Source organism: Macrobrachium nipponense, chromosome 30, assembly GCF_015104395.2.
Source record: "Macrobrachium nipponense isolate FS-2020 chromosome 30, ASM1510439v2, whole genome shotgun sequence".
Taxonomy (NCBI): domain Eukaryota; kingdom Metazoa; phylum Arthropoda; class Malacostraca; order Decapoda; family Palaemonidae; genus Macrobrachium; species Macrobrachium nipponense.
The window spans coordinates 66,100,137-66,126,598 of NC_087218.1; the positions used below are offsets into that span (position 1 = coordinate 66,100,137).

General features: G+C 36.8%; 1 protein-coding gene across 2 annotated transcripts; it reads right to left on the reverse strand.

Annotated features, from left to right (window-relative positions):
• Positions 1 to 1,377: 1,377 nt before the first annotated feature.
• LOC135202573 (phosphatidylinositol-3-phosphatase SAC1-like) lies at positions 1,378 to 23,436 on the reverse strand. Of its 2 annotated transcripts, none has more exons than XM_064232072.1 (2): positions 23,321 to 23,436; positions 1,378 to 3,391 (listed from the first exon to the last, which is right to left on the reverse strand). In XM_064232072.1, exon 2 carries the CDS (start codon positions 3,368 to 3,370, stop codon positions 1,571 to 1,573), a length of 1,800 nt encoding a protein of 599 aa, XP_064088142.1. In that variant the 5' UTR covers positions 3,371 to 3,391; positions 23,321 to 23,436; the 3' UTR covers positions 1,378 to 1,570. The 2 variants fall into 2 exon arrangements, with proteins under 2 accessions (XP_064088142.1, XP_064088141.1); XM_064232071.1 differs by lacking the exon at positions 23,321 to 23,436 and adding an exon at positions 21,373 to 22,607.
• Between the last annotated feature and the right edge of the window lie 3,026 nt (positions 23,437 to 26,462).

Below are 26,462 nucleotides of genomic sequence, written 5' to 3' on the forward strand. Positions count from 1 at the left end.
CTTCTCACTTTCAATGAAAAATTAATATTTACAGATGAGAATAATATGCATACACATGGCAAATATATTACACTGTTATTATATGCTTAATGTATGCTGTGCTGTATATACATTGCATATGCTAAATGATTTATGGTAGATATATGTACGGTCCTATATGTACTGAACTGCAACTACTGTATATTGTAAAGTAAGACATATAGAATTGAATGTATGGACTGTATTTCATCCACATCATGGTAACACTAAATTCCTCAGGTTAATCTGAGGAATTAAAAGATATTTCAGTTAATTACCTTCATTCAAGCCTATAGTACTGTGTACTGTAACCCACATGATTCCTGGAGAACAAGGTTAAGAAGTACTTAGCTGGATATAGAAGAAAGTCTATTACTTCTGTAGTAATTAATAAAAAGACAGTGTGTGCCATTCATGTACTGAACACTTGATCTATCCCTAACCACCACTGATCTGTAAACTATAACAATTAAATTCCTCTTATTAACAGAAGTGGTTCTTACAATTAAGTGAAGGCTCTTTACGTTATACTGTACAGCACTAAAGCTTTAAAGATGGCTTGAAACTAGTGAGAATTATTTTCAAAGTGAAAGCTTCAAGATGAATGCATTCAACTAATAATCCGTGCTGTAGACTAGTGCTCAGCAAGATGTCACAATATAAATCTTTTGTTTTTGAACACTTAAATAGACACCAGACAGAGCACACTAAGATATAAAATGGGACGTGTTAATTTCTTCAGCAAAGTTAGCCAGTTACACTATGTACTTAATGCACTTTTCTACCTTTCTCTATATATAATATTGGCTCATTATATATACGTATGTACATAAACCATGTACTATCTCAGATAAAAAATGAATTTTAGGCATAAAAAAACATACTGGGTTTTAAGTACGGTTTAATTACCTGGTGTCTAAAGGAGGACTTGGTGATAGCCTTTTAGAGAGAGAGGAGAGAGAGAGAGAGAGAGAGAGAGAGAGAAGAGAGAGAGAGAGAGAGCGAGAGAGATGAGAGCAGAGAGAGAGAGAGAGGATGAGCGAGAGAGAGAGAGAGAGAGAGAGAGGATGCAATTAGATGGGCAAATTTTCATTATGTGCTTGTACAGAAATATACTTGCTGCAATTGCTTACAGAGAAACAGTGTACTATAATTATGTCGTAATCCTAAATTCCATCTGCAGTATCCTGCAACTTTTATCTAAAACGACAAATTACAACCTTTTTAAATACCAAAAAATTAACTTCAAATCATAAAGAAGTAACACATACTATATCCAAAATTCCATTAGCACACTGTTATTAGTTAGGGACATATTCTTACAGCTTAGTGACACTCAACGAAATAAAAAATCATTATGAAAAATCCCAACATATTTACCTTTATTTGTTTCACATTTCATACAATTAACATCTCATTAATAACCAAAACTACATCAGCAACAGGAGTTTGCGATGAAAGACACAGATAGAGCAACACTGAACTAAAGTTCATAGTATTTGAAGATTAACATAGACCAGCATTTAATCATTTACAACAAAGTTGCTAAATGTTAGCCACCTCTCGGAGGAACTGTTAAGTGACTGAGAGCTGACATACAGAGACGTGGGGCATTAACAAGCTGACGGCCTTGCTTAAATGTAGCTATTACAGCAACAGCTGTCATAGCAGCCCAGAAGAGCAGAGACAGAAGAGTAAATGATGAATAATCCGAAGGCAACAAAACACAAGCAAAAACCATGAGAATCGAAATGAACACAGCTCCCGGTAGGAAATACAAACGAGGATCTCTGTTCTCCTTCAAGGGACAGGGACGAGCAGCACCTTCACCTTCTTCAACTTGATATTTTCCCAAGAACAGATCAATGGAATCTTGTCTATCTCCATCAAAGAAGTTATTCTTAATGTAACGAATACCACTGTTCACCCCATCTTTCAAGGCGCCCATATATGAACGCTTTCCAGTTCGTGTGAAATCAGTTTTGAGGGCACCAGTGCCAGAGTACTCTGTGCTTACAATGTCAGCATTATCTGCCCAAACGTTCTTGAACATCACTTCAAATGAAAACTGATCTTCAATTTTCTGGTTTTCATTAAGAATACCCATTTTAGTTAGGACAGCTTGAAGCTGCTTCCTGGCAAGCATGGACTGTACCACATTTGTACGATCTAAACAATCTATGCAGTTCGTGCGGAAAACTCCATCCTGTTCCAGTAGTACAACACCATCACGGAAGAGAAAGTATCCTAGCGTTTCTCGATCAGGAGTAACACGATCCATGAGAATACTTAAACGATCCCAACGTAATTTTCGACACTCATGGTGGAAGTCAAAGTATTCGTAACGGACATTGTCACGAATCATTTGCCGATTGCTGGTAGTAATTAAATGTTTGAATGCTTCACACAGTTTACCTTCTTTGCCCTTCTGATCAATGAGGTTTATGGCCACTTGTTTGCCATAACATAGTACTTGTGATTCAAAATGTCTGCCAAAGGCTTCTTCATGGGGAGCATTAGCAATTAGTGGTGGAGGCTTATAGCGTAAATCAGGTTCTTGAGTCCAGTATAACGGAATGGAGCCCCTGGTTTGGACAAATGATGATCGAAAATCTCTAAATTCAATTATTTGCTCAGTTTCTACATAATTTGCCACAGCACCTTCTTGATCTATACCTCTCATCCACATTCGTGTCCCCGCTCGATACACACTTCGACGAGATATCAGTGCCCAAGTAAACCATTCACCATTGATACTGCATGGCTTTATAGATATAAATCCATGGACTAGGGGTAAACAGAAAGGACTCATCTCTGGTTGGACACACAGGTCTCTCAAGAGGTGCTGATTCCAAACAAATCTTACATCTGCTCTTTCATGTAGTGCCATCTGAAGGAAGTCTTCTGCTGTGTAGTACAGCCTTTGCAGTGTGTGTGTCAGATCATATGTGTAGGAAAAATAAAAGTATGGTGTTGCAAGCACTTGTTGAATCATACCAAGATATACATCATTATATACTTTCTGCTCTGAAGTAAGAGAGGCAGTTGTTCTAGCATATGGAACAATCTCTGTATCACACATACGCCATATTGTTTGCTTATTTAGTGTCCCTACTTTAATCCTTTTTGTTATTAAGATTAAATAAGGACCAGCAATCAAATGTATGATTCCAACAAGTCCATACACAGTTTTACGAGAGGCACTGAAGGGAATCTGACCACTGTTTTCTTCTAAGGTGATTTCTCGACTAACGCGGTCAATAATCAGAAGCTGTTTGGAGTTGATTGGCTCAATGAAGAACCTGTCATCAGTGCAGTAGAAAACAAGCTCTTCTGCAACATCAGCCAACATTTTGTTAGGCTTCTCACAAACCTGAAAGAGGAAATACACTTTAGCACTTTATACCAACAGCACTGCTAGATCTAAGTATAAATCACTATCTATCTAATTATAGCTACTTTTTAGTAGGTCAGGTCATTCAAAAGTATTTATAAGTGTCCAAGTACATGTACAGTTATATGTTAAAAAACAACAGGAACTACTACTAGGATCACTCAGCATACCCTTTGTAAAATAAAGGTGAAGCATATGGACTTACATAGTTAAAAAGAAGACAATACTGATGAATGCAAAGAAATTATTATTTTCATTCAAACGCTTTAAATATACCTGAGAATATGGTAATTTTCTCCTTGCATAAGTTTTGTAGAGAATTTTTAGAACACATTTTTCATGTCTACTTGAAAATCTTGCATTTTTCAATAACTCCATGCAAATTTAATATGCATTACATATTCCTTTTAAAACTGGAGGTTACTAGGACAAGCAACCATCACCATCGGTATGATTAATGTCAGCTTTTCCCATATGGGGTTACACATGACACGAGTTTTCACTACCTTGTTCTATATTGCACACTTTCTGCTTTAATTCACATCTAGTCTATTTATATCCAAGCATATTTTCTGTGATTTCCTAGGCCTTCTTACTTGTCTTCACTCTGCTACTTCCATATCTGGTGCTAATCATGTGTGCAAACGATCTCAATCCTTGGATTCTCATGCCCTTCCACCTGATAACCTAGCTTAAGACTGAGAGGAGCTTATCTCAACAAAGGTAGATAAGGAAACTGCTTGTTTGCTGAAGAGATCTGTCTGGAGAGCTTCCTTCTGTGACATCCATCACAGAGGATGGCCCACTTTTCTGGACATCTCCAGCTCAGTCCTGCAAGAAAAGCCTCCCTCTCACAGGGGATGCTGGATGATCTCCAAGTTTGCAGCTGGAGGGATTGAACCACCTAACACTACCTCTTTCCGTGTAGCTGAAACAATTGAAAATCTACATTAACGCTAGCTTCGGTTACAGAGTAGCTGGAATGCCCAGCCCACTACTGGGGCTTATATAGGGAACAACCTGTCAGAGAGTGTCAGTTGATTTTGTGCTCTAACATGCAAGGGGAGGTGGGTGGGCTCTGATCATATAATTACTGGGTAAGTATATACAAAACCTTATTTTATTATAAAAATATCATTTTTGTATATGAAACTTAAACAGTAATTATATAGCAGATTCCACATTTAAAGGAGGTGGAAATCATGGGCAAATTCTACCTCATTACATTGTGTATATGAAATTGAAATAAAAGTTTGCCAGCATAAAATAGTATGCTTGTTGTTTCCTTGCCTGGCAAGTGAGCACTGTAGATCATTTCTGCCTCTGGTCGGTGCTCCACTTGACTCGTAGAGGATGTGGCTGTCTAGCCCAGAGTCGCCTCTACATAAGTGGGGGTTTTGGAGCAAGGAAGTACAAATGCTGCATGCAAAGCTACCAAAATACACACTGCACTACACCATAACCATAAAAGACTGTCACAACCCAACCACAAATGTACCTCCAGGCTTCCCAACAAACACAATACGTACCTTATTCAGGGTGAAAATGAGCAAAGGGAAGTCAGATCCCCTATGCCTCCTCTCCCAACACAATGCAAGCCACAGATATCAGTCGTAATGTGTTGCAGTTCTCAAAGACAATTTCCACATCGTTTAGGTAGTGTGAAGCAAATACTGACCTACACTTCCAGAACGTTGCTTCCACAACTTTAGTAAATGACATATTATGTCTGAAGGCGAGAGAAGTCATGACCACTCTCACTTCATGAACCTTGACCTTGATTGTGGCTAATTTGCCCTCTTGGATTTCTGCATGCACTTCTAAAATCTGGTGAGGGGGCTCTCGAACCTCAGGAATCTCTTCCCAGGTTCGAACCCAAGAGTCCCATATGACATTATATATTTTCGAGTAAACTTATGTGGACCTTTCCATTTTTTGCCAAAATTTTTGAAAGCAAATAAATGAGAAAAACAATATCATGGCTAACGTGGAGTTAAATCCGAAGCTAAAATAGTGAGAACTGTGGTAGATCCATCATCTACCCGACAATGTTCGGACGTTTTTCAGGCGGAACTATTCTGTGGAGCTGGACCACGGATTCCAGGGGGGGGCCTGGTTCTAGGAATAGAACTCTCGGCATTCTATCCAGTTTGCCCATAATGTGATTAGAATGGGGATAATTGTATTAACATAATACTCTTAGTCCTAGCAAGCGGGTTCTGCTTACACTTGGGCCATACTAATCATGTTATGCCATCCCCTTTTGGGTAGGGTAGGGATGCGGACATTTGGGAGTCCTTTCTCACTTGTGCCTTTGGCAGAAAATTTAACTTCGCGAAGGGCCAACTGATATCTTTTCAAGAATTTTTTTTTTTTTTTTTCTTGTGTAAAAACTCAAAATTTATGAACTGTGAAATAAATGATTTTGAGTACCCCTGGGCCCCATGATGGAAAAACTACGGCACAGTTGATGACCATTGGCACGTCACTCCCGAATTTCCTAGGTACTGCCACAAGTGGTTGAAAGTACTATAAAAGATACAAAGGAACACCCTGTTCCAAGTAAAAGCAGCAGAGCCAGAAAACCAAATAGAGTGCATAAATACAAAAGAAAAACAAAAATAAATTGGTAAACTCCAATATCGTAACATGGAACCATATATGATGAACAATAATTCTGAATTAGAGACAAATAATCCTCTCAGCAATACAGAAAAATATAAAAATCATAATAGACAAGCAACATACATAAAACAAGGACCAAAAAGAAACAAAAATTACCGACTTAATCCCACATTGGTACATTTTGATGACCTCTTTGGACCAGATAATTGGTCAAGATTTCTAGTCCTCAAAGCTGACAACAAAATCTCAGCAGCGATGCTAGAAAACAAATTACTTAACATATATCCAACACAAGACATGGAATGCAGACACATCAAGGACAATGAATGGCTTATCCAAGTAACCAATAAAAAGCAGTCCACTGCCTTTTTAAGTATAACAGAAATAAATAATATAAAGGTAATAATTACAAGCCATGAAACATTGAATTATGTACAGGGTACAGTCATCCTACCCAATAGCGAGCAGGAGCTTCCTTCAAAACAACTATTGCTAGACTCCCTAAAATTGAGATATAACAATATCCACGATTTAGAAATATACTCTATTTCAAGTAGGAAAGATAAAAGTAAAAATATCAACATTGCCAAAATAAAATTTACAGGCCAAGACTTACCATTTAAAATAAAAATTCTTGGACAAAATAGAGAAGTTCATCCTTTTGTTCCTAAACCATTACAATGTACACAGTGCTCAAGGTATGGACACACATACAAAAGATGCCGTAATAAAGCTATATGTGCAGTCTGTGCATCAGATGACCATACCACTAATTGGAACTGTAAACAATCAAAATGTATTAATTGTGGACTAGCCCATCACGCAAAATCTAAGGAGTGTTTCATTTTTACCAATAAAATAACACAGGAACTTCAGTTGTTAATAAATAGGACAGGAATGTCAGTCATGGAAGCCAGACTGAGCTAAAAGTAAGAGGCGTTAACAATCCATCCAAAACCCCCACCTTTTCAAATGTGACTAAAATCAAGACATCAAACAGCACAATGACAAACAAGATAGTATAAACATGGAAACTGGATTTCATACCAATAATACTGAAACCCAAAATAAAAGTGATATTACAACAACCAATACCACCACCAACATAGATGATTCAGTATCCATGGAAAAGAACTTCCAATAGAAGAAGAATTAAATAATGATGATAATCGAACTGGCAAAAAGAAAAGAATTCTAGAAAGAACCCCACCTAAGGGAAAAAAAGTAAATATTGAAAATTACAATCAATCCAGAGAGACTCCAACTACACCAGGAGAACATTTTAAAAAGGATATTAAACTAACCTCATCACAAGTGGAAATACACAATTACCCTCAATCTCAATCAAACAGCCAACATCTGACAGTAAAGATCACTCTTTACAATTTCCATCAAATAATACTAATGAAAAATCATACCATTAAACCAAACCAAAATATAACTATCACCCCCCAACCATCCACAAGACCGAAATATCCCATTAACAACAACAAAACAAATAACCCCTCAAACCAACAGTCCTTATCACTACAGAAAAGGAACAATAGAATTACAAAACCAGAAATTTCTAAAGCTAGACCAAAAACTTCAGAACCAATAATTAACATTACCAAACATGCTTCATCTTGTGGTTGTAATGAATGCTTTGTAAGTACATGTACATATAACCAACTAACTACCAAGACAGAGGACACAGTACGAAATTGTATTGACAATTTTACCAAATTAAGGAGGTGCCCTTTAACACACCAACATGAGAACGAATTATGTTCTGAATCCTTAAAATACAAAAAGGAAATTATAAAATCAAAAATAGACTTATTAATATTCAACTATGAAAACAAACAACTGCAGAATCTAATAACCAACATACAAATACAACGATTAAAAAACCACAAATAAATTCAAATGCATATAAACTACGAGATAAAGTAAAATCAGCAATCAATTTACAGAATTTAACACCAATTCCTCCCAATAATGGAATATAAAATCATTCAATGGAATATAAATGGTCTCTTAACCCGACTACGTCTGGGTGAATTACAAAGAATTATACGAGACCACAACCCAATGTGCATATGTCTACAACATATAGGAAGTAACCCTACAAATATCCAACACTATAAAATTGCCTGTTATTCACCAACTGACGGTGGAAAATTAGGCACAGCCATATACGTTCATAATAGCATTACATATGAACCGTGTTGACATACCATCTATGCCATATCAAATAACATCAATTAACTGTATATGCCTGATAAAAGTAAAATTACTATTTGTAATTTATATAACCAACCAAATTTCAATGCAAATTTCAGTGATTTTTCTGAACTTATTAGCAAAAGTATACAGGAACCACTACTTATAGTAGGAGATTTTAATGCACATAATCCATTATGGGATATTAATAACCCCACTGACACATCCGGAATCAACATAGAGAATACTATAATGAAACACAATCTGTATTGTCTCAATGAAAGCGAAGTTCCAACATATTTTTCAAATACACACCTAACCTTTTCTTCAATTGACATTTCATTATGTTCAAATGATGTAGCGGAGAAATTTGAATGGAACGTCCTAGACGATTCATACACAAGTGACCATTTCCCAATCATTCTGAACTACTTAAGTAATGTCAAAATATTGCCACCTACAAGATATAATATCCAAAAAGCTAACTGGGATAAATATTTCCTATACACACGAAACATACCACCATTCCCACATAATGAAGATCAAAATACTACATGTGAATCCTTCTCAAACTTTCATAATAAATGCTGCAGATAAAAGTATTCCAAAAAACCAAAACACATTCCACAAAATCCCCTGTCCCATGGTGGAATCCAACATTAACAACATTAAGTAAATAAAATATATTGAGTCGCAATCTAAACAGACTCAAAACTCGCCTTAAATCACTCAACAAAATTGCCCTATAGTATAAACATATTAAACAAAATAGTTATAACAAACATAACAATTAACCACATTAAACCACTATATAACAAATATACAGCCAAATTTAGAAAAATGGTAATAGCTGAAAAAATCGCATCATGGAAGGAATATGTCTCAAACATATCTTCAAACACATCCACAAGGGATGTCTGGCAAAAGATAAGGAAAATCAATGGAAAACATATAAGACCTCCAAGAAGTGCAATACATTTAAATGGAAAAATATACCATGATACTTATGAAATATCAAACATAATTGGGAAACATTTTGAAAACATCAGTGCTACTCCAGCCTAGATACACATTTTCAAAGTATCAGAAAACAAAAAGAAAATATAATACTCAATTTTGAAACTCTTGAAGACCTGGAATATAAACTATATTTTTAACATGGATGAACTAGATAATGCCATCAACTCTTGTCATCCCTCTGCACCAGGATATGATAAAATATCATTTGAAATGATAGAAAAATTAGCTCCTATAGCAAAATCATATTTATTAAAATTTTACAATAGTATCTGGCTAAAACGTGTCTTTCCTGATAAATGGAAACATGCCATAATTATTCCAATAAACAAACCAGGAAAGGATGCAAGTATCCATCCAATTATAGACCGATATCTCTAACAAGTTGCCTATGCAAAATCTTAGAAAAAATGGTTAATGCACGATTAACGTATGTAATAACCAAAGAATCCATTTTAACACCAACACAATCTGTTCAATAGCTGGCAGATCAACCCTAGATCCCTTAACACATTTAGAAGATCATATCAAAAAAGGCTTTGAACAAAAGAAATTAACAGTAGCTATATTTTTTGATATAGAAAAAGCATACGATACAACATGGAAACATAACATCATGCAAAAACTCCACTCCAAGGGACTAAGAGGCCACTTACCAATATTTATTAAGAACTTCTTAACAAACAGAAACTTTTCAAGTAAGAGTAGAAAATTCCTACTCAGTAACCTATAAACTGGAAGAAGAATCCCTCAAGGTAGTGTCTTGAGCTGTACATTGTTTGCTTTAGCAATCAATGACATTACTATAAATTTACCAAGTGGTGTAAAAAACAGTTTATATGTTGATGACTTTGTCATTTACTATACGAGTAGTAATCTGAGACATGCTCAGAGAGTTCTCAGTACTGCCATTTCAAATATATGTAGTTGGGCAAATTCAGTTGGATTTAAATTTTCAACTGATAAAACAAAAGCAATCGTCTTCTACCAAACGACAAAAGGTGGATGAAGAACCAAACAATCAAACTGCATCTTTATAGCACTGAAATACAATTTTGTACAAAAATCAAGTATCTAGGAGTAATATTTGATCACATTTAAATTGGAAAGAAGCACATCAAATACATTAAAGCCAAGGGCATCAAAGCCCTTGCCATATTAAAAAAGTTATCACACACTAATTGGGAGCAAAGCGAGACATTATTAATGATATATAAGGCAACAGTCTTATCCATAATAGATTACTGCTGTCCAATATATTCATCCGCCTCAGAATCTGCATTAAAATCTATCGATGCAGTGCCCCCATGAAGGCGTGCTATTGTGCCACAGGAGCTTTCCGGATCGTCCCCAACAAACCTCTCTTTTGGTGGAGGCAGGTGTTTTTGCCTTAAAACATCACCGTAATTTAATAACAATACTACAAAGAGGTCTTTCAATGCAAGCAGGATCGTCTCCTGCAACTTACTGCTTCCAAAACTGTAATCAAGTAACAGCAGTTAATAGTACTAGCTCTTTCCCAAAAAGAGCTAGATACATAATGAACATACTAATATGAATCCAATTTTTCACCCACCAATGGAATTGCCACCACCATGGATTTTAAATAGAGTAAAGATATGTACCTCCCTGTCTTACCTACTCAAAAAACAAATGACAAGTACGGAAATGTACCGCCAACATGCTTTGGAGCACATTAGAAGAAAAGGCGACAAATTTATGATATATACAGACGGCTCCAAAAATAATGTTGGAGTAGGAGCATCTGCCATATTCGAAAAATATGTTAAGTAAAAAAAGCCTACCTTCAATATCATCAGTATTTACTGCTGAAGTCACAGCCATACAGATGGCTCTAGATATGATATCTGGGCAAAGGAAGTGTCTCTGTTATTTTCAGTGACTCACGTAGCGCTATAGATGCCAATAAGACAGTATAAACCAGGAAACCAAATAGTACAGGAAATTCAAATAAAAATTCATCAACTCCTCCAATCAGGAATATCAATGGAAATATGTTGGATCCCAGCACACGTGGGAATAAAGGAAATGAATATGCAGACTCTGCTGCCAAATTAGCCTGCACTATCCCTCCAACAATTTCATATGCCCCAGTGTCAGACTGGGTAAAATCAGTTAAAACATTAATTTACCAGGATTGGAAAGAAGAATGGGCCTCTGTGCCAACAACAAATAAACTTAAAAATATAAAAAACTGAAGTCTATGCATGGAGGACATCCTCACAGGAGGAAAGAGCAAAAAAGAGGTGATCCTAGCAAGGCTACGTATAGACACACAAGATTCTCACATGGTCACTTGATGTCAACACCACATGCTGACCCAGTGAAATGTAACAGATGTCAAACACCCATGACAGTACAGATTTTGCTTGTTGAGTGCCCAAATTGGACCCAGCAAAGATCTATTTATCTGCGGAGTTCGGAAATGAAAAATATTCTTGCGGAAAGCAGGGATTTTTCAATTAATAAATCATAAATTTTTTAAATAAGACGGGTTTCTCAAATAAAGTCTAATTTTTTTTTTTTTTTTTTTTTTTCAGGATTGATCCCTGAGAAACCAGCCCGAGAAGAGTCTACTTGAGACTCAGAGGTCTGGAAAAACTAACACCTATTAATAATAATAACTTCTAAAATCAAATTTCTTAGAAAAAAAGATAAGGCATTTTAGGAGATTTGACAAGTCAGATTCCAGACCGAGCACCAAAGGAGATCCGAAGAACTCCTAACTTTTTCTGTTCTTTGAAGGTAATATCTCAAGGCCCTGACTGGACATAGCAACCTTTCCTCTTCAGGCCCAAGAATATTTGTCAAATTCTTGATGGTGAATGAGCATGGTCACAAATTAGATGGGTTCTCATTCTTTGCCAGGAATCCCAGAAAGAAGGAACATACTGCATCCCCCTGTGAAAACCCAATCCTTTTATATATAGCTCGGGTTTTGCTAACACATTGCTGTTGCCAAAGCCACTATGAAGATAGTTTTCCTTGTTAGGACCCTGAGAGAACCAGACTGAAGAGGTTCAAAAGGCAGCCCTAGAATCCATTTCAAAACCATGTCTAAATTCCAAGAAATTACATCAGAAACAACTTGTTTTGTGACATCAATAGACTTAATAAGATACTTAAATCTTGATTTGATGACAAATCTAGTCCTCTATGCTTGAAAACTGAACTAAGCATAGCTCTATAGTCCATGATCATTAATGTCAATAACTTCCTGGACTTCCTCAAGTAAAGAAGGAAGTCAGCTATTTGACTTATAGTTGTTTCAGAAAAGGACACCTTGAGTCTGTTACACCACCCTCTGAAGGTAGACCACTTAGATTGGTATAATTTATTGGGTGATGGTTGTCTGCACTGGGCGATAGCCTTCGCAAATCTAGAAAATCCTTGCGATCTAATGAGCCGCTTGACAGTTTGTAACCTGTTAGAGCCAGAGCGGACAATCCTTGATGGAAGCTCTGAATAAGTGGTTGTCTGAGAAGACTGTTTTTGAGGTAGGAGCCTGGGGAAGTCGACTAATATGTAATTGCATCAAGTCTGGGAACCACTCTTCCCCCAGCCAAAAGGGAGCCATTAGTCACTGATACGTTATGGTGAAATTTTAACTTGTTTATGACCTCCCTGATCATACCGAAGGAAGGGAAGATGTAGACATCCAAACTGGTCCAGTCTTGCAGCATAGCATCTGTTCTTCAGGTGGGAGGGTCCAGGGTTGGAGAACAGAATCTTGGGAGTCTAAGGTTTTTCGAGGTCACAAAGAGGTCTACAGAAGGTCGACCCCATAGCCTCCAAAGGTCCTCACACACTAGTTGATCCAAAGTCCACACCATCGGAAGGACCTCATTCTGGCGACTTAGGCCATCTGCTAGGACATTCATCCTCCCTTGGATGAGGCGAGTCAGCAACGACACCTGATTCCTTTCTGCCTAAAGGAGAAGTTCCTGAGTCACTTGAAAAAGGGAAAAGGAATGTGACATACGACAGAACCACTGAATCGTCAGAGTGGATCATTACTGTTTTCTCTCGACTCGAATTAGGGAGGAAAAGGCTATCAGACCTATAAAAATTGCCTTTAACTCCTTTACATTTATGTGGGAACTTCTGAACTCTTTCAGCCATTACATTCAAGTGGGAACTTCTGAACTCTTCCAGCCATGTTCCCCAGATGAGCTCCCAACCTAGGTTTGAGGCATCAGAATACAAGTCTAGGTCTGGGCTCAACAAGAGGAGAGACTTCCCCTCTCGAAGTCTTTCTTCTGACGACCACCACTGAATGTCTTGTTTGATTTCTGATGTTATCAGGAACATAAATGAATCTTGTGAAATTTTCTTGCTCCAATTCTCTTTTAGAAAGAGTTGCAGTGGCCTCATGTTGGAGCTTCCCTAACTTCACAAACTTTTTGACAGGCCAGTATTCCCAGAAGGCTCATCCATTGAGCCGCCGAGCACTCCTGAAGGAACAGGAACCGTATGACACAAAGGAGACAAGAGTTTCTTTTGGGGGAAAGAAAAGCCCAAAAATTCCGAGAGTCCGAAATCATTCCCCAATAAAGAATCCATTGAATGGGAATGATCTGAGACTTATCGGTATTCACTTAAATACCTAGTTTCTTCATAAGATTTGGGGACCACGAAGAATTTGTTGTAAAACCCTTCTGAGGTTTGATCCTCTACTGCTTCTACTGCTCCCTTGCGAAGCAGTAACTCCACCTCCCAAGAGAGGGCCATAAACTTCTCTGATTTCACCGAGTAGGCAGTAATACTATTGGCGATTTGACCAAAGGTGGGCCTTCTTTGAAAGGAATGACATAACCTTGCCTGAACATCTTGACTACCCAAGGCCCTGCTCCTCTAAGACTCCATTCCCTCCAAAAATGGCCCAACCTGACTCCTACAGGCGCACGAAGGATGCACTCCTCACTTCTTGCTTGCAGTCTTATAGGTGGTCTTCATAATAGACCTGGTTGGAGGTCACAGGTTAGTACAGGGACTTTGCTGGATTCTCTGTCTTGCCCCATGAAAAGCCTGGGATTGGGGAGGAGAAAAAGACCTGTTGAAGTTCCTTGAGATGTTCCGATGATTGCGCCAAAAGATTGTTGGTCGACTTTTCTGCAAAGACGACAAATTCTGTTGCACTAAATCTTGCAGGTACAGGTGCTTCTTGTCCAGCGGGGCAAAAAGTAATGCAGATTTCTGTGTTGGTAATGAAGGAACACCAAAAACCCCTCTCCTTCAGAATACACAACGAGAGAGAAATGCTAACTCTGCCGATCCATCTCTAATAGCCTTGTCCACACATGAAAAGGCTCCCAACAAGTTTGCTGCTATGTCTTCTGCAATCACCAGGCCATCTTCTGTCTTCCTCGTTACTGCCCCGATTGTCCAATCTAAGAAAGGATTGGCGAAGCAACAGGAATTACATGCAAACCAATTATGCTATCTTCAACCAATTCAGCAGCTTGAATATTACCTAAACTAGATTTACTTTCTGCCCTAGCAGCTGCTTTCCCCTTGCTATCTTTATCCATCTTGTCCTGATGGGGCCTAAAAATTTTCCATTATACTTGTCATCCCATTCACATCATTCAGCACAAGTGATTTTTCACTTGCACTCTTTACCTCTACATTTACTACATCTAAACAAAACCTAACACTAGTTGTACTAGAATCCGACATATTTGAAAGAATGCGCTATCGCAAAATAAAACAGAGTACTTCACCAAGAACTCCCAACCCAGCAACACAATATGATGAAGCAGGCTGCCTAAAACCACCGATGTTCAACGGGAGCTGGTAGAAAGCGAATTGAAGCTCTCTGCCAGGTTGTTCCCTATATAAGCCCTGGTAGTGGGCGGGGCATTCCAGCTACAGTGTAACCAAAACTAGCGTTACCGTAGATTTTCAACTGTTAGGCTGCCATTGGTAGGAAGCTCTTAACTATATAATAACTGGGTAAGTTCCATATACAAAATCCCTGTTTACGTAGTTGTGTGGTGAACATTCCTCATACCCAAAATGTACCTTGCTGAGACCCTTGCCAACTGACAAAAAGTGAATGGATACCATCTTCCACTGCTATTTGACAGTGCCATTATGGTCATGTTGCTCATCACCACAGCTGACTGACCCATCACCATGTTCTTGAAATGCTTGTAGGACTAGCAAGGCAATACAAATACGTACAGGCAGTCCCAGCTATTGGCGGATTCGGTTTACGATGATCCAGTTTTGTAGTGCCATAAAATCTGTGATTTATGGCACCATAACAGGCCGAGTTCCGGTTATCAGCATAACAAAATTATGGTACCATAGCATACCTAACAGGGGTGTCATTAACCGGTTATCAGCACCTTAAGCACCATAAATCACCAAGTTTCAGTTAACGGCAGTTTTTACCCCCACCCTCCTTTGATGTATCTGTCAACAGAAGTACCTCCACAGGTAGATGATTCAAAGTAATTACTCCAAGGAAATCCCTGTCTTCAGCCACCAAGCAAGATCCACTATGATCTCTCCTCTCAAAGGCAGAGAGAGGGTCTCTTGGGTTGATAACTGTCACTTCACTTGCCACTGAAGTGAATGCAGGCGGTTTTACCCATGCAGGACAAGCCTCTCCAAGGATAACAGGTGGCCAAGGATTATCTGCCAAAGCCATGCTGGTTGTTCCTATTGAGATAGATAATGCACTGCAACCTCCTTGGGCCTGCTGACATGACAGGCCAAAGGAAAGACCCCTGCTGCTGGTGTGTATGCAAGGCAACCGTGACCAAGTATACAAGGCAACCATGACCATAGTAATCATTCAGTAAAAGTTCTTAAGAAAGTGAAAGTCGTATGAAAATTTTCTTTTAACATTTAAAGGCAGCTTTTCTATCTCTATATGTACATACATATTTGAAACAATCACACACCTGTGGAAAAATATCACTCACAAGACGGTGTAGAGACTAAACTACAATACTTATTAAGAACGGAAGACACTTAGGGTTGTGGTGACCCATAACCTTTGATAAATCGAAATAAGTATACAAGGTTAAGAGAGGGTTCCCTCACCCCTCTGGTCCTAAGTTACTTTAGGATGTATCCTCTAGATACCATTAAATATAGTACTTTGTTAATCAGTGTTAACAAGGGTGTGGGGAGGATTCCCAGGAGGATACAGGCCAAATAGCTGTAGATATGGAAATATGTTAAGTCCACAGATTTTCAAGAATAAGATAATAATGCTTAGTCATTTATTTAACTTGGTTATTTCCTGCTGAATCTGGTGTGAAATCACGTTACCTGGTGGAAGCTAGGAAGGAGTGGAAATATGATTGCATTTGAGCAATGGTATCTTGCATAAATCAAGTACACATGAGCATACTAGAACTTGCCACCATAACCACAGGCCTATAAAACAAAACTGAAACAGCTGTGCATGCATAACAGAACTTAAGGGCAGTTATCATAGCCATAGATATGCAAATTAGCTCATAGGAAAATATCCATGGCATTGTTCGAAGTGTGATTTATTTCACTTCTAAGTTTTATTGGAGCTATGTTACACTTATGCTATCAATAGCCTAAGTATACCTTGTAGGTAACATCTAAGTTTTGAATAAGCATATGCTAGCCTAGGGTAGCCTTGGCTGTAAAAAGAATCCCTGTTCACACTCTAACAAAGTATTTCATTGAAGCTGGAGTAAAATGATCATATTTTAATTCCTTACTAACATTTAATTTCTAATACTACCAGAAATGGTCGAATGAAGGTAATTATGGCATTTTTTGTGTAGTGAATATAAGAGATAAGCAAATACTGTACAGTGGACCCCCCATATTCGCGTTCTCCGGATTCACAGACTCACACATTCGCGGATTTCTCTCGGGAATGTTTCCCCGCATTATTCGCGGAAAATTCGCACATTTACAGTATTTTTCAATGAGAAATATCCAGAAATTCCTGGTTTTTTATCAATTTCATCATAAAATGCACTTTTTGTGATAAAACTTAAAAAAAACCAAATATAAAAATTTTTTGTGGGTTTTTCTTGAGTTCCAACCAACAAAATAGGCTGTTTTCAGCATTTTTATAGGGGTTCCAACTATTCACATGGGGGGGGGGGGGGGGGTGGGGGGGGGGGGGGGGGGTGTCTGGTACACATCCGTCGTGAATACGGGGGTACCACTGTATATGTATATTAGACCTGTGGATAAAATTATAAAGGCTTGCAAAGTTTTCTAAGTTGTCTATTATTGTTGGGAAGGTGTATATTATGAACTTACTGGACATTAGTCAAAACTTTTCAATGATGGGAGCTTATGGTGCATAAGCTATTCATGAAATACTACTTAAACTTATATAATAGTGATTACACTGTAAAAGAAAAACACTATACACTATAGTATATGCTTTTTGTTACAGTGTAATCACCTATCACATGAAAATTGAAACCAATTAAAATTTCAAGAAAAATTATGCTAAAGTACCTGGATGCTTTCAACCTTCACTCTTTTATCACAACAGCTTCTTCACTTATGTGGAAGAAAAGTATTGTCCATAATTAGGTGATCATTTCCCAGTTTTCTGGAAAAATGACAAGTCACCCCTTTTGACGCACACTGCCTGACCTGATTTTCTTGTTTTTAGACAGATCAGTGGATCCTTCTGGGAAAAGGTTTACAAAGCAGAGTGAGTAATACTCTTTGTGAATTAATTCCTTCACATATCCTTTGTGCATAACCCTGTCGCCTATAACCTTTACTGGACATCAAAACTTCAACTAACTGGAGATTTCATTGTTCTGGAGTTATGCAAAACTGTCATCAATGTGGATAAGCAAAAGTCTTGAGAGGACAAAATGTAACAAGGGGCAGATTTTGTCTTCATTTTTTGTCCCAAACAAACAATTTTATCAAGGCAGGGGACATAATTTGCAGTGATAAATGGAGGGGCTATAAGAATTTAGCAAGTGATGGAATGTTTATCATTAACCGTAATTTATGCCTCCCTTTCCAAGTGCGCATGTCCAGAACATTTAACACTTGTGGCAAGACGTCAAGAGTTACATTCTCCATGGTGGAATAAAGAATAGGGTAAAACACCGCTGTGTGACCAGGTGACCACCTGTATGATAGTGTGGCCACTTTCCCAAAAAATAACTATCACTTCCAGTAAAGTAACCTAAGTTAGACATCAGTCACAAGCCAACCTCTGTGGAAGCAACACCTCGAGACCTCTACTTCCCCCTAGAAGTAAGTGTTTTCTCCTAAGTAAGAAATTAAGGCCATAATTTCTGATCAAACAGAAGTTAATGAAAGTAGCCATGTGCAGTGCTAACTTACCTGCATGACACTTTCAAAATTTTTACCTAAAACACCAAACATATAGAAGACTGACGCCATCTCGATGTTTGCAAAGTCACTTGTGTGAACAAACTTCCCATTTCCTCTGCTAAATCAACACACCACTTGTACCCATAAATGCTGGTACACTTTCTTCACAACAATCTTAAACAATGATGGTGTTTATGTTTGCGACCAGGGAAACCTTGCGATTGTTCGGGAAGAAGCAGAAGTGTGTGCAAGATAACATTTAAATAATTAGTTAAACACCAGAATAAGGTTATGAATTGCATAAATTTATTACATATTCATGATAATTCATTTGAAAATATTTGTTTTTGTAAAATTAGCCAGATTCCTGACAAATTTCAATGGTTTTGCTGTGAACATTAGCTACAATGTTTTGTTCGTGCTTTCCTATTTTTTTATCACTGTTGCCAATTGGTAAGTGTTTACCCTTCAAAGTTTGGATAAGACTTAAACAAAACCATGGAAATAAGTGAATTTAGCAATCTATTTGTAATATATATGCATAGATATTAGAGCAATTTTATCATTATTGCATTATTATGACATCTATAATTCATGGAAACAGTTTGTAAAGGCATCCGCATATGTGTCAAGTTCCACTAAATTGGCAACGATGACTTGCCGTTCCTAGCACGTAAACATTAAAGGTTACATTTGTTTCAGCTGCACAATTATTAAAAATTAAAAACAAAATTATTTCAGCAATACAATTATTAAAAAAATTTTAAAAAGTCAAAATAGTAATATAGACTTAAATAAATGAAAAGTGCTAGCAAAAAAGTACAAATTTTTTCTCATTAACAATTCACTAAACCGTTGTCTGCTGCTCGTGTATTCTGGGCTGCCAGATGTACAACAAGGCTGAAAAATTATTCCCGCTATGGCTTTGCTGTAAACAAACTCACATATTTCAAGTAAAATTTGTTGGAGTGACTTAAGAACAAAATGTGTATAATTACAATCAAATAAGCACTGTGGAGTTTCAGTTGTGATGGCAGTAAGGATAAAACCACCGATTAAAGGTAAAAATGCGTTTCGGTTCAAAACATGACCCGGGAATGAGATGTCTCATACTTTCACTAGTAAAGACAACAAAATGTTGTTTTATTGTGCTGATTACAATTACAATCTTGAGTAATATCAATAAACGTTACATATATACGCAAATATTGTTAAAATGAGAGCTGGGAAGGATGGGGTCCTGATTTTAGAGCCGAATTGCAAACACAACCATCACAAGACATATAACTTCAGTCTTTTGAATGGTATACTTAAATATTCAATTTTATTGTTGTTTCACCAATTATGCATAGTGGAAAAGTCATCTATTTTCTGATCAATGGTCTCACAGTGATGTTTTACCATATTTCTGGTAATATTTGTTGACAAGGAGTTGGCACCCTGGGTTACTCTAGGTTCTGATGCCTCCCTATCATTGTCTTTGCTACAATTGTTGATTTATGACCGTTTCTGTGGTAGTTGCTGTTGATGTGTATGAACTGTGAATTTTTTCTGACTGATTAGCCAATGTTGTGATTTAGCTATGCATTTTCTATGGTAACTTAATGTCTGGCAGGTGCTAGCCTAACCTAAATTACACTCAATTTGGTTTATCTCTTACTCACAAAAACCAGTTCCCGATGGGGTCCTACAATTAGGTATTACTATAGCTATACTACCTAGCTAGCTACCAATGGGAAGTTAACCTAAAACATGCAGCACGTCGCTAAAATTGACGCTTTACACGCTGCAAAAGGACGACATTGATATGATCGAAGTTTTATTTTCAAATATCACAGTAAATTTAGTCCCTCCCCTTAGCTCTGTTTCAGTGACGTCATCAGTCTCACCAGCCATTCAGCTCACTCTTGAACATAAAAGATGCCAGATATCTCTTAATCATATGTATAAAAATAGCATAATTGTAAACTTTCCATCAGCCCTGGGGGGGTGGGACTAGGGAGGCTTTCATATCCTGAGGTTACAACGTTCGAAAATTTTTATAAATCTTTATGTCATAAATTTTGGTAATAATGGCTTTTGATGATGATGCTTATTCTTTTCCATCAAATAGTAATATAGAGACAGATAATTATAGTGACAGTGACAATAGTAATATTGGTTTAAAAGTTAGTGTGCATATGTCAGTTAACATACACACACATATACTCCTGTATATATTTTGTAAGTTTATAGATGTTTCTTGAATAGCTAAGGATTAGTAGGGTAAACAACCACACTTGATATCTAATTGGTGAAACAAGAATACAATTACAACTTTAAGCATACCATTCAAAAGATTGAAGTTTCATCAACATAATGTGATATTGATGAAATGCCCCATACGAAACTAAAATATGTTTTCAAGGCAGTTTCAAAATCCATATGGCGGCAATCAGTGGTTTAATCCTTACTACCATCGCAACTGAAACTCCACAGTGCTTATTTGATTGTAATTATACACATTTTGGTCTTAATTCACTCCAAATTGCACTTGAACCACGTTGCTGTTCCTGTTCCTAAGCACTCACTCCACAAACACAGTTACGAGCAGCAGACGACTACACTGTTTATGAGGTGCAAAGCTTTATTCCCTTAATTGTTTACTTTACTCATTATTAGTTTAACTTTACTTTTGTTTACTTCAAAATATTTATTTCTTCATGTCTATTATCCCTTTTTTACAACCAAATTAACCCGAAAAATTACAAATATTTCTAGGGTATACTTACGAGCAGACGACGCGAGGAAAAATTATTCATCGTTGCCAATCTAGTGGAGCTTCACACATACGCCGATGCATTTACAAACTGTTTCCATTAATTCTAGTTGTCATAGTAATGCAGTAAGGTAAACAACCGCAGACGATCCATCATCATCGCGTGGCCAGGCCTTATTCACTCAGTATTTAATTGGTGAAACAAGAATACAATTACAACTTTAAGTATGCCATTCAAAATATTGAAGTTTCGTTAACATAATGTGATATATGAAAGCCCATACGAATTAAAATAAGCATGTGAGCTCTTCGTAAAAAATGTTTTCAAGGCAGTTTTGAAATCCAACATGGCAGCAATCGCGTGACTTGCCGTTCTAACCACAGACAATCCACCATCTTTCCAGGCTTCCCAGCACTCATTTGAACAATGTTAGCGTATATATGTAACACTTATTGATCTTACTCAAGACTGCAGTTGTAATCAGCACAATAAAACAACATTTTGTTGCCTATATTAGTGAAAGTATGAAACTTTTTATTCCTGGGATCATGGTTTGAACTGAATTCATTTTTACCTTGTAATCGATTGTTTTATCCTTACTGCCATCACAACTGAAACTCCACGGTGCTTATTTGATTGTAATTATACACATTTTGGTCTTAATTCACTCCAAATTGCACTTGAACCACGTTGCTTTTCCTGGTTCCTAAGCACTCACTCCACAAACATAGTTACGAGCAGCAGACGACTACACTGTTTATGAGATGCAAAGCTTTATTCCCTTAATTGTTTACTTTACTCATTATTTAGTTTAACTTTACTTTGTTACCTCAAAATGTTTATTTAATTCATGTATACCTATTATCCCTTTTTTGCAACCAAATTAACCCCGAAAAATTACAGACATTTCTGAAGTACATACAAGCAAAATGACTCATCGTTGCCAACCTAGTGGAGCTTCATACAAACGCCGATGCATTTACAAACTGTTTCCATGAATTCTAGTTGTCATAGTAATGCAGTAATGATAAAATTGCTGTAATATGTATATATAGTACAAATAGATAAGCTAATTTCATTTATTTCCCTGGTTTTGTGTAAGTCTTATACCCAGTTTGGAGGTAAAACATATGCCAATTGACAACACTGACAAACAATTGAAGAGCGCAAAATGCCGCAAAGAATGCCGTAGTCCCCTTGAATAAGTATTGGTTAGAAGTCGGGTTTACGATTGCTGTGATGAAAGTGGTGTGTGGATTCAGCACAGGAAATGGGAAGTTTATTGCCACAAGCGACTCCACAAACATTGAGATGGTGTCAATCTTCTAAACTTTTTAAATCGTGAGTAAAAATTTCGAAAGCGTTTTGGGGTAGTGTGCGCTGCATTGGCCACACCTTTAATTACCCTCTGTTTTCATTACCCTCTGTTTAAATCTTAAAATATGCCCTTAATTTCTAACTTTGGAGAAAATACTTACTTCAAAAGGAGAGTAGAGGTCTTGAGCTCCTGCTACCACCACCAACAACTCATGACTGATGACCATCTCCGGTGTCAGGACGTGTTAAAAGTACTTTTTCGGAGGGTGGCCAAAACCGCAGTAGTCGGTGAGTTTACCTTACTACCTAGGGTAGGTTAACAGCTACCTAGCCTAGGTAGTTTGCACCAACAATGGTTAGTGAATGCATAAAAACGTTGGAAAAGTAACCTAGTGTTGGTCATGTATTTGACTAAGAATTAAAAGTACTATGCATTCTATTATCGGAGAAAAACAGGTCATCCAAAGTGCCTGAATTTCGTCTGGCATTAAATCTGTCAGTACCTTAGCCATCTAGGTTGGTCCTTACCTGCCTACCGGCAGCTAATTTATGCATTCAGTGACCTTAATATTAAACTACAATCAACAGCACTGCTAGAGAGCTCATTTAACATTATTAACAAAGCTGAATAATAATGCAATACCTTTAAATAACATAAAATTGGGCGTAAACAACAGAAGTGAACGAAATCAGCTGTTTCATCACAACCACTTATCCGGGTTGTGATGTCGAGACACTGGACAGAAATATTCAGCTCGCCAAAAGCGAAACCTTCTGTTTGCGTAGCGGATCTTTAGAAGATACGCGAAAACCCTTAGATAAACTTTCCCAATTTACAACTGATGGTCAAATGTATCTTATTGATATACAAATGGTAAGAATTAACAACAATTCCATATTTTATTATGCTATTGTCAACAGAATCATTACTCTGAAAGGCATATTTTAGTGGGCTGGTTATTCATTTCTAGTTTCTCAATAGGAAACAACTTTTTTTATAATTGCTCAAGACGATCAGTTTCTGTGAAGAAATACTTCCTTTTCAATTATAAACAATTCTGTTTTTACAAAACAAGACATATCAACAAAATTCTAAGTGAATTTAGATAATTTCTTATTCTTTTACTTTTCAATTCCTTTTGTAAGCTTCATAACGTAAGCTTGATATAATGTGACGTCTAGTGACTGGTAGAATGACAACTTTATCAGCCAAGGGGGTTATGATGATGCCTCAACCCTACTTACTATTCCATGAAGCAGGTCAGTCAGCAAGCACATACTCCCAAAAGATAGTACATTATAGGGGCCACCTGGTTACGTGCCCCACCCCATGGATAGATTGATGAGTAAATCTCAAAGCTGTTGATTACACTAGCTGCTCACAAGTAAAATATTGATAGAGACTGAAAAAAGTATATATTTTTTTTTTATCCTTGTATTTAATTCTTATACTAGTTGCCAAAGAAACTTCACCTGCTACTACTTTGTAAGCTACAGGTGTTGGAAACAATGTAACAATCTTCAAAATTATAATCTCTCTCTCTCTCTCTCTCTCCTCTCTCTCTCTCTCTCATCTCTGTCTCCTCTCTTCTCTCTCTCTCTCTCTCTCTCTCTCTCTCTCTCTCTCTCTCTCTCTCTTTCTGTTTCAGACAAAACAGATCCTGCCTATCAAACCTCTTGGAGTTTTTTCATAACATGCTTAAGGTATTTACGACAGTAGTAGAGGAATAGATATACTCTACTTAGATTTCCAAAAGGCCTTTGACAAAGTTTCACACAGGAAACTAATGACAAAAATTAGAGCGTCAGGAATTGTAGGAGAAATAACAGACCGGGTCGAAGACTGGCTAACTAATAGAAAACAGTCGTAATAAATGGTGAAGAATCAGAATGGTCAGATTGTATATAGGCTTCACTAGCAAGATAGCCAAATTTGCATATGACAGTGGAAAATTTAAGAAATTATCTAAGGAAAATATGAGTGGTCAAAAATATGGCAATTGCCTTTTAACCTGGATAAATGTAAAGCGTCCTAACTACATGCTGCATGAGAATGACATAAATAGCGTAGACAATTGGAGTTATTATTACCAGGGTCTTAAAATTCCGCACCCAAAAAATGCAATAAAAGCTGAAAAGAAGGCACAGAACCTTGTGGGATACATAAAGAGGCAGTTCAGATACAGAAATAAGGAAACGGTGCTGCATTTCTACTAAGAAAGGACAAAAATAGACTAGAAGGGGTACAAGCAAGAGCCACAAAATTATATCCATCCATCAGGCAAATAGGTTATAAAGACGACTAGAGAGCCTGAACATGTAATGACCTAGAAACACGACGATTGCAAGGCCAACTAATAGAGACATTCAAAATACTGAAAGGCATAACAAAAGCAGACAGTAACCTCTTCACATTAAACGAAAACCAGACAAGAAATAATGAATAGAAACTAGAACTGAAGAGATACAACACATTGCTGCATTGTGGGAACTTCTTCACAAGATATGTGACAAATGGAATAAAATGCCATCAGAAGTTGTAGACAGCAGCAGCGTAGATTAGTTCAAAAGAAAGCTAGACAAAATCATTAGAACACTGAATGAATTGTAAACCTGTTCCTAAAGATAAGTGGTTACATGATGCTCCTCGGATGGAGTAATAAGTCTTTGAGATCTCCTAGTCCTTGTAAATCATTGTAATTTCAGTACATACAATATATATGTGCATTCTATATTAATATATATATATATTATATATATATATATATATATATATATATATATGTGTGTGTGTGTGTGTGTGTGTGTGTAACTTCTTTGTAATTCAGTACATACAATATATATAAAAAATATATAGTGCATATGATGTAAGTTATGTCTGTACATATATGTGTGTGCATACAATATATTGGGTTATGATATATATGTATCATATGAATATATATATATATATATATATACTATATACCTTATATATATATATATATATATATATATATATATATCATTTATTTTTACTTACCTATTTGTTTTCATTCAAAGAAGACAGCAAAACTCTTTCTGAACCATGTACATTTTTTTTCTTTTGCGTAAATTGCAATATAGAAACAACAGAAATGTAAAACGTATGATTAAACGTACTGAAAACAACCACCAATAACACCTGATTTCTAAATAGAAACGGAAATAAGCTACAAATAAGGGAAGCACATTACCTTGCTTCAGGCAAACTTCATACACGACAATTATAAGATTAATAACAGAAGCTGCGTCCACCATAACATTATTATTATTATTATTTTATTATTATTATTATTATTATTATTATTATTATTATTATTATTATTATTATTATTATTATTATTATGTGCCGTGCATCAAGGCATGAAATAATTAAGTAGTACGGAGTCCAGGTGTTTGGTCGCTACTACAATAAAATCATAGGACACTTAGTCGACTTGCATAAAAACAAAGTTCTCATAATTTATAAACTAAGAATATATGCATGCATAAATATATTGTATGTTGTGTGCCAATAGATAGTTAAAATTAACACTAGGCACTGGCCACTGTAAAACGTAGCCTGTAAGCTTTGCATGTGTCTGTTGACCGCTTGTCAACTCTGCTGTATTTGATAAAATCTAACACTGCGTGAACGTTTTATGAAAGTCTTATTTTTCAGACTAATATTATAATTTTAAGAAAGAGATACGGACTTTCGGAGCATTTTTTCACTGCACTGGGTATATTTCAACATAGTCTGAGGACTGAAATTAGATTCCCTT